Source organism: Diadema setosum, chromosome 17 (genome assembly GCF_964275005.1).
Source record: "Diadema setosum chromosome 17, eeDiaSeto1, whole genome shotgun sequence".
In the NCBI taxonomy this organism is placed as follows: Eukaryota; Metazoa; Echinodermata; class Echinoidea; order Diadematoida; family Diadematidae; genus Diadema; species Diadema setosum.
In genome coordinates this window covers 33,600,852-33,616,983 of record NC_092701.1, presented here as the reverse complement: position 1 = coordinate 33,616,983, position 16,132 = coordinate 33,600,852, and the positions used below count along the sequence as shown (strand labels likewise).

Genomic DNA, 16,132 nt, shown 5'->3' with positions numbered 1-16,132 from the left:
CCCTGACGGTGCTTCTCCATAGCGGACGATCTTCAGCTACACCTTCCCATGTGTTGGTGTTGATGTCCATCGTCTTCATGTCACGTTTGCACACATCTTTGAAGCGGAGATGCGGCCTTCTCATGGGACGAGACCCCTCGCTTAGCTCTCCATACAGCATGTCCTTCGGGATGCGACCTGGTTCCATTCGACGCACATGACCCAACCACTTCAGGCGTCTCTGGCTGAGGAGTGAAAACATGCTGGGAATGCCGGCACGCTGGAGGACCTCTGCATTTGTCACCCTATCCTGCCATTTTATGTGCAGGAGTCGTCTGAGGCAACGGAGGTGAAAGGTGTTGAGCCTCTTCTCCTGGCTAGCATATGTTGCCCAGGACTCAGAGCCGTATAGCAGGGTGCTGAGGACGCAGGCTTGGTAAACGCAGAGCTTGGTGTTCTTGGTCAGCTGACTGTTGTTCCATACGCGCCTGTTCAGTTTGGCCATGACTGCAGTAGCTTTCCCTATCCTATTGCTTATCTCATTGTCAAGGGAGAGGGAACTGGAGATTGCTGAACCAAGGTAGGTGAAAGAGTCCACTTCTTCCAGATGTGTGACATTAATGGAGATGTCTGGAGGAGAGTCAGTGCCTTGGGTCAATATCTTAGTCTTTTTCAGGCTGATGGTTAGTCCAAATTCGTTACAGGCATGGGACAGACAATCAACAAACCTCTGCAATCCCGCTTCTGTGTGCGATACCAGAGCAGCGTCGTCAGCGAACAGCATTTCTTGAATAAGAACCTCTCTAACTTTGGTTCTGGCATGCAGTCGGGCGATGTTGAATAGCTTCCCATCCGCTCTGGTACGGATGTAGATTCCCTCTGTGCAGTCAACAAAGGCGTACTGAAGGAGCATGGAGAAGAAGATTCCGAAAAGTGTCGGTGCGAGGACACAGCCTTGCTTCACACCGCTGTTCACAGGGAAGGCATCAGAAGTTCTCCCGTTGTAGCAGACTCTACTTTGCATGTTACCTCATCGTTTAAGACTAGGTCTAACTGGTATTGTAACTAGCAATGTCAAGATCTAGGGCTAGTCAAAAGTAGATTCTAACGTTAGGCACAACGCTCGCTTGCATGGTTTTCGTACATTTTGTAGACTATCCAGTACTCACGCGGCCTTCTGCGAGCTCCTGCATACAATCTTGGCAGAAGATTATGTCAGTATGTTATTATCCACGTTCCCGTCGCTCGTGTTTTAACAACATGTTTTCCAACATGTTGAAATTTGTCTCTGCTTCGGGATCCTAAGAAATCCTAAACACAAAGTGTACGATCTTTGATTCAGCTCACTTCAAATCACGGAGGAGCACTCGGCGGATCGCTATGCCGTGTTGAAACATGCCTGCTGCGCTGTGCGCTAAACTAGCTGATTGTGCACAAATTGTGTTACGATGCGCGTATTACAGTCAAAGCAACGTCTTTGGGGTGGTTGCGGACACCGCGCGCGAAGTCTACGTGTACTTGTTATGTGTGCAAAAGTCGCGGAGGGTTTACGAATTCTATCACGAGGGTTTCGACTTACTATCACGAGGGTTTTGCCTTTCTATCACTTACCTGAAAACCCTAAGGCAAGATAGACGGGACTACACCTTGTCACGTGATATACTTTTGACCAATCAGTCATAAGAATCTCAATTATGAGATATATAATAAGCAAATAACAAAGAGATTTTTCTCCTCCCAAATAATCAACATTGGTGAAGGTGATGGGACAAACTATCACTTCCGAGGCGATCTGGATGTAGCTATCTTTCCGATGCGCAGCTGAGGAAAGATAGCGTACACATTGAGATCGCCGAGGAAGTGATAGTTTGTCTCATTGCCTGAAACTAAAAGTTGATTATTTGCTTTATATCCACATCTAGGGTCCTAGAAATTCCCATTTTATTCCACATCTGAAACCTTTTTAGCTGTCTTTAGGTATCCTTAGGGCTTAGGTTACGTGTGCGCGTAGATGACAAAACAATGAATTTGCTGCGCGCACCGTACCGCGCGGCACCGAAGTGAAAGTGCGTTGCACTGTGTACTATCAAGTGACCTAGGTCACATGATAGTCCACAGTGCAACGCACTTTTATTTTCGCGCGTACTCATCTTGCGTTAGGACTGTGTGGACTGTGTGGAGATCAGCGAAATAAAAGGGCCTATCAACATAGAGTGTAACGAACTTTTCTTCTCAGGTGATGTGATGGGCAAAACTACGCTTCATCACGTGATCAGCTCTGGACCAATCCTATTGCAACATTCTAAGTATGTGGAATGTAATGAATAATAACGGCTTTGTCAAACAAAATCACACTGCGTAATTTATATATCGCATTTTTTATTCGACATTATCTTTTTGTTCGTCAAACGATATTCTCAAAGTTCTCTATTACGCACACTGTATATCTTGTGTGTAATACACTGCACTCTTGATTTCAGAAGTGTTAAAGGGGAAGGGAAAGCGTAAAGGCTTACCAGTTGCCAAATGAAATACAAACTAGTCTGTGTTCCAGAGGCTAGACTTTGTTTTGCCGTGCGCTCAGTGTTTTATTATTATTATTATTATTATTATTATTATTATTATTATTATTATTATTATTATTATTATTTTAGCCAATTTCGAACTCAATATGAATACGAATATTGACGGAGCAACCCTTGCATCCTATGAGGTTTTTAAATTTGATATATTCAAAACGGCAATCAATCAAAATTACTTCCAAAATCTGAAACCCTTACATAGTTCCTCACGGTCGAAATGGGTGGGGGAGGGGAGGTATTTCAAGGGTGTTGAGTAACAATATGAATGATGACATTTTTGCATACTTCAGGGTTTTGCGATATTCAACATGGACACTGAAATGACCGCCCGAGACTGAAATTCTTATGCATGGTGAAAAATCAAACGAAAAAAAAAAAAAGAAATGATGCTTCAAACCTAACTGAAGGGTACTAAATTTGAATCTCGATGATCCACTTCTTGCATGATCGCCAGATTACATATAATTCGTATAGATTTTTTTACCGAATGGTGAAAATCGAAAATGAAAATAAATAACGGTTTTACATATTATTCCAAGTTGCCGAGTTCGAATCCGTATTTTGGCTAATTCAAATGTGTGACATATATATGAAATTCAAAATTTCTTTTTATGTCAAATATTAATCACTGACGACACATGCCGATTAGATGAGAACTTTCTTACATTCTCATGAAAGTGTCGTTGAGTGACTGCTAATGCGACTATTCTTTCCATGGACTCATTTGACTGAGTTTTTACACTCCATAGAGCTATTTCAAGAGGTAGAAAGATATCCCTGCTTGTATTAGTGGGATTCACACTTACGCAAATTAGCGTTCGAATTTTTTTTTTTTTTTTTTGCCTGTGATGTGCACACAAAAATCCAACCAATTATTGCGAAAAAATAATATCCTTTTATAGATCATGCCATTTTTTTTAATCTCCAGTGCGATTAGTCCTTGTTTTCAAGAGATGATATTTATGTTGTTTATGATGCTCATAATAATGAGCACAAAGGTGCTTTCAAAGTTTCGTCTCAGATTTTAATGGCCCTGATCACAAGATAAAAGCTGTTTCACACATGACGTTCCTCAAAATAGCTAACCAAGTCCGTCAAAACTTTACAGCTAATTTTGCATGTCCTTTTGATGTCATTAGTTTGAAAGTTTTGACGTCAATCAGTTTGAAAGTGAAGAAATTGTTTAAATGTTTAAATTTAAAAAAAAAAATTAAAAGCACCCAATTCTGTACACTACTGGTGTGCACATCTGAAGAGTTATTGATTTCAGAAATTTGCTCTTGACAGTCAGACTGGTCTAAGTAATGAACTTTTACGAATATTTGAAAAAAAAATCATATTTGGCAGTGGATCTGCTGATGGCATTGAAGTCATGGATGAGACACACAAAATCCTTAACCTAATGTAAGTCATTATGCTCTTATTTTTTCCAATCCTGTAGGTTTGGAAATTCGAGACGCTGTGATATTTCAAGGGTTCCCTACTGAACACGGTGTCCCACAGCATATGTTCACAGTGTGGTCACATATTCGACTGTGTGAAAACGCTCGAAATTTAATGTGGAGATGATTTCAAACTGTGGTTTGGTTTTCAGAATGTTCACATGGTGATGTTCTGTGTCACACCGTGAACTGATGATTCACAATGTGTTCACACTGTGAAAACACTCGAATTTAACAGTGTGAAGATTTCACTCTGTGTTCAAAATGTGTTCACACTGTATTTCTTACACTGTGTGGAACTGTGTTCTTTCCAGCAGGGTTTTCCACACAGGCATCGAGTGATTGTTGGAGGCAAAGATGTCCGAGGAGGCGGTGAAGGAAATCCAACGTGAAATGTTGCGGAAACTGAGGAATGACATTACAGATGAACAATTTGACCTAATGAAGAGTAAGTTAGAGGTGTTTGTAGTGTTAGATTTCATTTCTGTTGTGACAAGAGAAGCCATGCTCATTTGATAGAGATTGCTGAAATTGTTAAACATGCAAAGAGGTCGAACGTAATATATTTATTTGTATAGTTAATTATGTGCCCCGCCCTTTTTTCAGCAATATTCTGTCGGTTGTTTGACAATACAAAAGAAAAATACAGAAACTTTACAACACATTTTCACTTTTCTAGCATAATGAAGGGCACTTGCCTTACCTGTTTTAGAAAGCAGGGAGAATTATATCACCCGTAACATATATGTTAGCTTACAGTCCATGGAAAAAATGTGTAGGCCTATTTTTTTCATAAAAGTCATATTTCGTAGAATTCTTTTCATTGTGTTTTTATTGGTACAGTTTTGAAAATGTGGAACAATATATTTTTGTTTACATTATGTTCCTTATACTCACGTGCAATCCTTGTTTATCTTCCAGTTCTTTTCTTCTTGTGATTTATTGCAGAGGAAATACGGCAGAAGGAATTAGGAGGTTTTGGTGCCGGTGATATTCAGCGCACCATCAAAACAATAGATAATTTGTTTGACAAACTTGCTTCCAAGCAAATATTCAAGGTAAAGTTATCATTGTTTTCGTAATAATACAACTACATAAAAATGTTTTGATTACTCTCAAAGGATATCTGTTTATTATTTGTGACCTGCATCACAAACCCAGACTCTGAAAGAGCAGATTTTGAGCTTTAAAATGATATCTCAATTCAAATTAGCTCTCAAAAACCTATCTACATAATAATTCTTACGAATGAACATATGATTGTTCTGAAAATTTGTGTACTTCAAAAAGCGACTCTGAAGTATAACATCTTTTTAAGTGTTTAATCTTACCGTACCTTGTGCATACGACTATTATGATGCTCGTATCATATACTAGTTTCGTTTAAATTTTAAGTCTCCGAACAAAGATTTTTAGATAAGATCAGATTCTGAAAGAGCAGACTTTGTTAAAATGATTACTCAATTCACATTATCTCTCCATAACCTATCTATATAATAATTCTTACGAATGAACATAATATTATGATCGTTCTGAAAATTTGCGTACTTCAAAAAGCGACTCTGAAGTATAACATCTTTTTAAGTGTTTAATCCTACCGTACTTTGTGCATACGACTATTATGATGCTCGTATCATATACTAGTTTCGTTTAAATTTTAAGTCTCCGAACAAAGATTTTTAGATAACATCAGATTCTGAAAGAACAGACTTTGTTAAAATGATTACTCAATTCATATCATCTCTCCATAACCTATTTACATAATAATTCTTATGAATGCACATTATGATTGTTCTGGAAATTTGTGTACTGCGAAAAGCGGCCCTGAAGTATAGCATCTTTTCAAGTGTTTAATCTTACCGTACTTAATGGGACAAACCACAGGATGTAAAACTTCATACCAACAACAATTAAATTAATCATGCTCTATTAACATTTTCCATCTATGACTAATACAAATTTTCAAAGCAGTATCATCGATCTTTCAAAAGTTACTAGAGTTGTAAGTGAAGAGTGAGTTAAAGCTTTTAAGAAATTAATAGGGAACTCTAAGCCACACTTAGTCACCATATTCTAAAAAAAAAAAGCGTGTTCTGGAAAAACTGCTATCGTTTGATAATCCCAAACTTTACATATATGTAAAAGAAGTACTAGTACTGCGCTTTCGGAAAATAAGAAAGCCCAAGATTGGTTAGGTCGACCTGTTTTACTAGATGTTGAATCATCACACAAAATCATGGCTTTGTGATGCACGCTTATTTCTGCAAAATGCATGTTCATTAAACTTATACATGTATTGCTAATTTGAGAATCTATAGGGATAGTTTTGGGCAGTGAGGTCAAGGTTCTTTGTTAGGTGATTCGAGTATCCTCTCGGATCAACTTCTGTATCTGTACTGATTCTTTGTTTTTCTTCTTCTTTATTTCTCCTCAAAAGTTGTGTAGATGTCAACTCAGAAAGTCCTCTGCCTATCAATTTCAAAATTATATCATATATGGATCATGTCCCAAAGACGACCTGTCTAATAAAATCATTGTGATCAGTCGACCGTGACGCCATTATGACGTCATTATATGAATCACATTCTCAATCATTTCTCATTAATGGAATAGAATTTCTCAATGAAATTTACGTCTCATATAGTTCAAGTCAAGTTCTTTCTACTCTTATTCTCAAAATTCATCTTTACCCTTAAAACGTATACGCGTATTGACAAATTGATGTATTCCTATGTATGGTGCAAAAAAAAGTGCCACCCCCCCCCCCCCCCCCTTCGTTCCGCCGGTCCTGGTAATACAACTATTTCCACTGGTATTCAGATACCTCACTTTTGCTGTTACCATGATTTCCGTTATTCCAGCATCAACATGAAGTGAATTTATGAGTAGTGTTGCGCATTGTTCAGTTCAGTACCAGTTCATGTCAGTTTGATATCATTTTGTGAAGTGGCATGACCAGCGATGACAGAACTCAATCGTTATCAACGTATCGTTTGCATGAAACCACATGGGTTAGTTTGTCAAACAACGTAAACACATCAAAATACTTTACATACGAGCACAATAGTGTATTCAGATCATCTGCAGTAGAAAGGTTATCTCCTGTTTTTGTTTCTGTTTTTCTAACCTGAATGTGAATGGTCTCTACCTCTTTAGAGGGACTATTTTCATGCATTGTCAGTTATGTAAAGTGAAATTTTGCACCGCATATTCTGCAGTTGGGACACTACAAAAAGCTCCACAAACTCTTCAGGTTGATTGACGCAGATAACCATCGAGAAATCATAAAAGAGGCAGAGATGAAACTTCGTGCAATGCGTAAGTAATTTGCCTTTTTTTTCTAAGAAATGAACAAAGATTAGATAAAATGTGTTTCATAACTTGTCTGCGAACGTTACTGATGTCATTTGTTTGTTCATTTCCATCTATTCTCATTTAATTGAGAGCGGGTACATTGTAAACATTGATGGATCTGCTACGTCCAGTTCTAATGGAATATGCACATGTAATGTGCATGCAAAATGTATGTCCTCATCTATGTTTACATTTTGTATGTTGTGTTTGATTCATAGGCAGTCAGAAAATATGATAACTTTGCAGTCGAACTGCAAGTGTTGCTCTAAAAAATAAAAGACCGTTTAATCACTTTCCCATAAAAAATTATGTAACAAGATGGAATGGCAGAAGAATCAATTTCAATCTATTTTTCATAATCTCAGTGAAAACACATCAAATAAAACAAAATTGAAATAATGCATGTTATCTAGCAAAGAAGAATGATAGAATATTGCAAACATATTAATAGAATATGGTGGTCAATCTGTGAAAGTTGGAATCTGAGAATAATTGCTAAAGAAATATGATTGAACCTACTTGTACTTAGAAGCAAGCTTGTCGAGCGTAGGTCCCAGCATTAGAATCGAGTGTAAAGATTAAGATGGGGACCACGAGTACAACAAATGACCAAAATATAGAAAACAAAAAAAGAAAGCCAAAAATACATACCGATATACCAATTTCTTGTCTAATGCAGATATTTGAGATAGGATAAACCACATGCTGCAACGAATGAACCGTTGTAATTACGGGTTTTTTTTTTTTTATTAACAGTGCATGGCCGACGTCAAGTTTTCAAAAGGGAGGGGGGCACTTCATACTTTAAGTGCCATTCCCGTGTTTCATCAGCAAGGTCTTCAGCGCAAAAACAAAGACCTTACCGCGCTCACACAGTGGGGGGGGGGGGGGGGGATGAGGGGCAAAGGGGTGATACCCTTGTGTATTCCCATGCATGGTGAAAAGAAAAGTTTGGGCCCAAGGCCCTCCCCCCCCCCCCCCCTTCCTCCGGCCCTGCAGTGTAATGATTAGTGAGTAGAGATGGAGCAGAGAAAGTCAGTTTGTAACATGCAAAGACTTGAAGATTTCTTGTGTTTGAAGATTCCTTACGTTGCTATATGTGCATTAGACTGCTTAGTGCATTCCTTTTTGGTATTCACCTCAACATTTCCCGGTGGTCACTCCTGGGTAATTTTTTTCTTCCTTTATTCCTTGGTCAGTGGCATATCGATGTTCGTTTCTCTGTATCTCCATGTCTGACATCCATACCTGCTTCTTCTGTCTCTCTGTTTTTCTACTTATCTTACTTCCTTTTGATTTTCTGGTCATAGACTACCCAGTGGAGGGAGAAGACATTTCTGATTCAACCCAACAAGTGCCCCAACAAGGTTATCACCCCGCGGCATTGCATCCTTGGGGTTACATTCCACCAGGAGGAACTACGTACATGTCGTACGCTGCTCCACCCCACTACCCTCCCCAGCCGCAACACATGGGTGGCTCTCAGTACAACAGTCAGCAATTTGCCGAACCAAGAGACCCTGCTGTCATGCAGCCAAATGTTGCCCATCCTCAGCCATCCAGTGCAAGCCGCCATGACCTTCGCCAGCCTCAAAGTTTCCAGGTTCCAATGTGTAAGCAGCAGCTAATTTCCCTCTCCATCATTATCCCAATTCCGATAACCACTAGTTTCTCATCTATTCTATCACTTCTGAGAAAAATTACAGACAACATTAAACACTCAAAAGGATCTATAGAGTTAATGTCATTATTATTTTGTTGACTTTTAACATCAATAGCGCATCTGATTGGTAAAAGACAATAAGGTTCGGAAATGAATAAAATGAATACTGATATCATATTCGTTTACTATAAGATTCAGAATTACTCGTATCATTAGGCTCATATAGGGTAATGTCATCATTTTAGTGAATTAAACTAATGCAGTCATATCATTTTGATTGTTTTGACACACAAAGGAAGGAATGAAAGCAGATAAGTACACAAAATATATGACACACGTGGCATGATTATATATGGAAAGAACTCGAAAGGTCTATCAGAATTACCAAACATGAATTCACTTCAGTGATTATGCTATATTTATTAAACATCACCTTATTGAATCGTCAAAAGTATGTCGACGATCATAAGTATAGATATACTTGAAAAAAAAGAATGAAGTGAAAATTGTCCAAATCTTTCTACCTGATTTGGTTATTTTCTTCATTGATTTTTTTAATCAAAGGAAAGATAAAACTTCCTCATTCTTTGTCTGCGTTTTTTCAGGCCCCATCATATTGCTCGCATTTTAACCATACTCAAACTCTCATGTGTACAGACGTTGTGTTTATTACAAGACAAATGTTGTATACTCCTGTGAAGTTTCATTTAATTTATGTATTTATTTTGGTAATTTTCGTATTTACATACTTTTTGTGCTTTATGTGAGAAATATGAAAATGAATCGATATGAAATGAAAATGTGGAAAGTTGCTGACACCTCGGTAATATAGGCTTACCTCATGGAAATCCTCTATTGATAGCTTTATATTGTAGTTTTAAAAGTTTTACGTGTCCTTACATCCATGATTTTGTTCAAAAGCAATGCATGATCTTGTTCAAATTTTTTATCATTCATTCAAATACTTCAATCTTGCATGGCATTAACTTGTCATTATGGTTGTGATTACATATGATTAACAATACTTTATATCTTCTTATAATTTAAATGGATATCTAGCGGATAGTCTTCCCCGAGGTACATCCGATAGCGCCTCTGGGAATAAAGGGTTTAATCACCGTTTATTCTACGAGCCAGGAAAGTGCCACGTCCTTTTCATCAACAATATTTTTACTGGCAGATCAAACCGTCGTTTAGGTGTGTATTGCTGTAGAGATACCATTACCTAGAAGGGGAAGAAAACAAGCCTTTTCCTTCTTGATTCTACAGGATGCTTTATGAAAACATTAGAATAGTTAATTATTTGCTCATTGATTGCACGTATAACACACAAGTTTCTCCCTCCCTCCTGAGCTGTTTGGAATATTTCTTATTTTGATGTGTGAACGTGGCAGCTTTCCATTACTGATTATAAGATTGGTGCCCACCAGTCAGGGCCCCATTTCATAAAAAGTTGATATGATAGCAACCCATGCTGGAATGGCAGTTGTCATGGTAACGACAAAAATCAAGCTTCCTCATTGGCTTTTGCTATTGGAAGATGACATTCCAGCAAGAGTTGCTATCCTAACATCTTTTATGAAATGGGGCCCAGAACACCGAGTTGTTTAATGATATGCTCATTAAAGAAGGGAAGAGAAGGAAATGGAGAGCGATCGCTTCAGAAACAGGAAAATTAGTATAGCAAAAAAATATATATATAATAAGTCAATAAAAAAATATAAAGGGTAACAGGCAAATTTACAGAGAGAAATATGTATTTTTTTTTTATTTAAAGTCGTTAAAATGACAGGAGGTAGAACTGAGAGAAAATAAGAATCCGATGACCTTTGGAATTTGTCTTACATGGTGTTCCATGGGCATTCAGTCTTTTTTGTTCGTAAGTGTCAGTCTCAGATCTCTTAACGGCTTAGGGGGGTGTCAATCAACCTTTTCAGTGTGCGTAGAACATCTTATGAGACATGCACTATATGACTTTCCTGTATAGTGTACCGTTGTTGCCAGTAGCGGTCATTTTAGATATCCCTGATTATAACTATTTGCTAAATTTAAAGGTACATAGAAAAAATTGGGTTTTCTTTTTTCAATCGTGGGTTCCATCCCCCTAATAACGTTAGACAACATTCCACCCTCTATGAGGAAATATGAATATCAGTTTTCAGAGGCCCTTTTTCAATATATCGCAAAACCCTGGTGGATGCAAGTGTTGCATCAACCAGATTTTGACTTAGCATCGTTGACATAGCTGATACTGTTTAAAACAAATACTGATTTCCAATTTATCGCAATTTGAAAGGAAATGCCTCAATTAGAATTTCTTCAATTAGAATTTCAATTTTTGACTGCCATTCTGGCGCCAGCTTGGATATTTCAAAACCCTCAGGGGCGCAAAAAGGCATCATCAATATTCGAATCCAGCACCCTCGAAATGGGGTGAAACATTTTTTTTTTTCACCCTTTTATAAGGAAATAATTATTAAGATTTTGGCGGCCGTCTTGGTGGCCATCTTTTGATCTTTGATATCTAAAAACCCTCAAGGATGCAAAAATTTCATCTTTCAGATCCAGATTCAGCACCCTCCAAAAGGAAAAAAAAAAAAATCATTTTCACGGTTAGACAAGGTTCAGCTTCTGGCACACAGACTATTAAGGTAGATATCTCGAGCACTTGCCTTTCTACCATTTCTTGTCATATTGAGATTTTTTATCTCTTTTTTTCTTATGCTGTGTCTTTACAGGAGCTGAGACGGATGAAGAGAACGTTCGAGGTCTCTTCAGAGACCTTGGAGACAATTATTCCGACCTGACATATAAAAAGGATGTGACCAAGGGAGAGCTGGAAAACCACCTTCGTACTTCACAAAGCACTCTGAGAAAGGGAGAATACAAAAGTTTTATTTTCATCATTGGGACGCACGGGCAACCACAGAGAACAAAGACCGATGGACCAGAAAAGGTAACAGGAATAATATTATATTTTTATCAGTATCAGCTTGTAGTTTTGCATTTCACAGAAATGATTTCATGGAAACACAGGATATCGTATCGTATTGTGCATAATACAATATTTTAGGATCTATGTAGATATTCTCAAAATAGGATATACCCAGACACATACTGGTGGCACGTGAAGTTGAATCATGATGTTAATCGTTGTTCCAAAGGTTCGTTAATCTTGAAGAAAAAAAAAATAAGATTCATTCCTCGCTGGAGGGGACGAATCGAACCATGGTCACTTGGATTTGGCGGCAGGCACTGTACCGACTTAGCCAAACGACGGCCGGTACTCCCCCATACCTCGGAATGACATACCTTAAGCACTTGAGTATTTAATGTCAACCCATCTTGTTAGGCCGGTAGCACACTCTCTATTCTGTGTTTTTGTTTTTTGGTTGTTTGTTTGTTTTTCTGTGCTCTTTTACGTCCATGCAGAGCAATTTGTCAATCAGTTGCAAGGAGTGCACTTTTTGTTTTGAAATAGAAATTGTGAATTGGTAACGATTCAAAATTACTGTCTCTATTCAGTTCTCTCGTTTTATGCATCACACTTTGAACAAATAGGATGGAGTATTGATGGCTGATGAAAAGTGGATGTTGGTTGATGACATCATAAATTATTTCCATGGCGACAAGATACCAGCAATGAAAGGTAATGCCTAATGGATAGCTGACCATGTATTGAGAATGCAATGTATATAATTATACATCTCCGAGGTAAGAAATCGCTAAATATCTCTTGAGAAGGATAAACATATCTTTCTCATTCTATTAATGCATTTCGCGATCACAAAATCAGCCACTCGCAAACTTGTGTTGCAAGTCATAATTTGCTAAGTACTATACAGTACACCAGAAAGATATGTCCAATGTTTGCATACTGTAATCATATTACATTGTACTATCATAATTATGCAACACACACTTACATCCATTACAGTGGATGTTAGCGTCGCGTTTTGGATGAAGTTAGTTGTTTGTCTCATTCAATGTACAGTGTATATGTACAGAACGCAATCTGTTCAAATGACCTCAGTTGAAATGACACTGTGCACTCTTAAAATATTAGGTAAATTTAGTTGGGTAATTAATCATTGGTTGGTTAAAAAAAAAACAAACAAACAAACAAAAACATCATCATTCTGGGCAATTATCGCCCAATTGAGCTTTAAGGTGATTAAACCAACATATGGACAATTATTCTTACTTAAATATTGGGCGAATATTTCCCAACAGAATTGGTCCTTTCAAGTTGGTAAAAGTTTTCATGGACAAGTAAAAAAAGTCTGTGCGTGTACGCGTGTATGTGTGTATGTATGTGACGGTGTGTGTATGTGTGTGTGTGTGTTTGTGGTATAGGCCTCCATATAGAAGGATGGCCGAACCTTACGATTTTGTAGGGGGTACCAAGAATTATAGGGTGTTCTCTGTTTTAGGAATGGGAGGGGGACAAAACACACGCACACACACACACACACGCACTGTATTGTCTATATATATCTAAACAGTATATATATATATATATATATATATATATAAGCAAGAGCTACATTGTGGACGTATTTTGACATAATTTTCTTACGTTTCCCTTTATTCCGTCAACACCGGAGAGGTTAAAAAAAATCAACATTGTGAGAGTATCTGTCTGTGGGAGCAAACTTCAGAATATTCCTACAATATTGCTAGTTTGTGTTTTGTGAGTGTTTGTGTGTGTGTGTGTGTGTATATATATATATATATGTGCGTGTGTGTGTCGGTGTGCAAATAGTTTAATAGATGACACAATTTGAAACCCATATTGCTGACTGAACTTGCTTACCACTTCATTCCAGATTAAAACCCAGTAACTAAAAATTTTGTAACCAGTTGATACCAGTTGGTTTCTATTGTTTTCTACTGTCTGGTTTTTTGTTTTTTGTTTTTTTTTTTGCTCATGGATATTCATAAGCTATTCAAATTCTCTTCGTGAAAAGGATAAAATATTGTTAGATTTAATGATTTTTTATGACTCCAATAAACTTTGTAATGTCTGAAATGTATTAGAAATTTATCAAATATTATTGCCGTGATATTCACAATTTCAACTTGTACCTTTTATGAGGTATTTACATATTTTTATAATAAAAGTGTAATCTACATGGTAACCATGTCTTAAAGCATTACAACTAAATAAAACATCCCTGGTACTTACTAGGTGAAGGACGTAGTCTAGACCCAGATGTACTTGTAGTTATGGGCTTTATGACTAGCTGTAGGATTATGATAGGTTAAATATGAACAATGACTTGACATGCACATGTTCTGGTAAAAACCCATACATCAAATAATTCAACACAAACTTAATTTTGTCAACAATATCAAATTGGGTAAAATTGGTTGGGCAAATGATTACCCAACTCAAAATATAACCAACAGTTGGGAAATTGCGAAGTTGGGTAAAGTCTGATTGGTCAACAGCTGATGGGCAATTTAATTTGCCCAACCACATAGCAAACTCAGTACCCAACATCAGATGGGCAAATTTTAACCAATAGTTGTGTGGACAGTATGTTGCCCGGTTTCGGTTAAAAGTTGGGCATTTTTGCCCAACTACTTTAAGAGTGTGTATAAAAAAAAAATTGCAGCGACTTTGCGTATATATGGCTTCAAACTTTGTCTTCCTTAATTTTCCGACGATTCTGAAGATTATAAAGCGCTGTTTTTCTTTTCTTTCTTATCAATCCGTCAATTTAAAACATTAATTCATTTTCTTTCCAGACATGCCAAAGATATTCATTATCCAGTCTTGTCGTGGCAAAGAGCATGTGAGAGGAGTTTGCTACGCCGATAGCATACCGGGGTCATCGTCAAAACAAGTTTTTGATAGTTTTGAAATTCCTGGCTTCCTGACGAGACCAGTCAACTCAGACGTCCTGATAGCTTATGCGACAACGGAAGGTAAGAGGTTTAGGGCTTTTTCGGATTCAGTAGGCTGCATGTGTGCGTGAAGCTTTTCAAACAAGATGGGAAGAAATATATGAACGTTGTTTGTTCTCTATACAGTGTCAAAAGGATAGATGACGTGACATTCCAATTAAAAAGACACAATAAAGTTAAGTATACGAAAATATTTTGTGCGTCATGATGGTAAAATCCCTTTTTTTGTAGGCCATGAAGACCTAGTGGCATCTTCACCAAAAGTAGGTTAAATTATTACTTGAAACTGGGATTAATTGGGGGAAAACATGAGTAGTAGTATTCATCTCTTGCATATAATAGTCCTCTGGATGTTTGGAAATTCCCTCCTGAAATGGATCAAACTTTCTTTTCTGTGCTTTTAACCAATTTTAGCGGTAAATAACCATGTTGACAACAGTATAGCCTTAAGTCCTTATTTAAACGAAATACTAGTATTGACATCTAAAAGTAGGGGGAAAAGTATCGGAGCTAAGTCAGTATTAACAAACATGCCATAGACCTAAGGTGCAGTAATATTCATATTGCAAGCTCCTCCATTTCAATACGCATCAGATGGTATTACATTGTATATCCATTTTGCTGTTCAGCCGAATATGAAATGTGCAATAGAATGCAAGATACGTTATGTGCTTACTTTCTCACTGGAACTCAACACTTAACTCATAACTTTCCTTGCAAGAGTACGCCTACAGGATGCATGCACCGTAGTCTTCTCTCTCTCTCTTCTTTCTTTCTTTAAAACAACAACAACAACACCATAAACTTGACTCTTCCAATCTGCAGGAACGAAGGCATGGCGCGATTCTTTAGAGGGCTCCTGGTTTGTCAAGGACCTGTGCGACGTCATCGCCGAGTTCAAGGACAAGGAGCACATCCTCGACATCCTCGTCCGGGTCAACAACAGGATGGTGTGGAGGGAGTCCTCGGAGGGGCGGGCCAAGCAGATGCCCTGCTTTGTCTGCACCTTCACCAGGCGTTTTATGTTTGTTCTATAATAGGATGGGTCATGTGTGTGACTGTCTATACCCAAAGGGGGTGTGGCCGAGGAGTGGGGATGAGGGGTGAAATGAGAAAAAAAAAATGTGTTGAAAGTGGATGGCCATTGCTTTCACAACTCTCCACCACGGTTATTGAATACATTGATGTCCTCAGCTGTG

General features: G+C 37.8%; 1 protein-coding gene across 1 annotated transcript; it reads left to right on the top strand.

The window, feature by feature from the left end:
• The first annotated feature begins 480 nt into the window (after window positions 1–480).
• LOC140240632 (caspase-3-like) lies at window positions 481–15,970 on the top strand. Its single transcript, XM_072320386.1, has 10 exons — window positions 481–559; window positions 4,318–4,451; window positions 4,952–5,061; window positions 7,222–7,321; window positions 8,668–8,970; window positions 10,080–10,217; window positions 11,759–11,976; window positions 12,582–12,669; window positions 14,775–14,954; window positions 15,759–15,970. Exons 2-10 carry the CDS (start codon window positions 4,361–4,363, stop codon window positions 15,968–15,970), a joined length of 1,440 nt encoding a protein of 479 aa, XP_072176487.1. The 5' UTR covers window positions 481–559; window positions 4,318–4,360.
• Window positions 15,971–16,132: the final 162 nt, after the last annotated feature.

Bases quoted from the DNA above. Each gene is read 5' to 3' on its own strand.
- LOC140240632 (XM_072320386.1), top strand. From the start codon at position 4,361: ATGTCCGAGGAGGCGGTGAAGGAAATCCAACGTGAAATGTTGCGGAAA. The intron at 12,670-14,774 runs GTAATGCCTAAT...TTTTCTTTCCAG, and splicing joins CAAGATACCAGCAATGAAAG to ACATGCCAAAGATATTCATT. The intron at 14,955-15,758 runs GTAAGAGGTTTA...TCCAATCTGCAG, and splicing joins AGCTTATGCGACAACGGAAG to GAACGAAGGCATGGCGCGAT.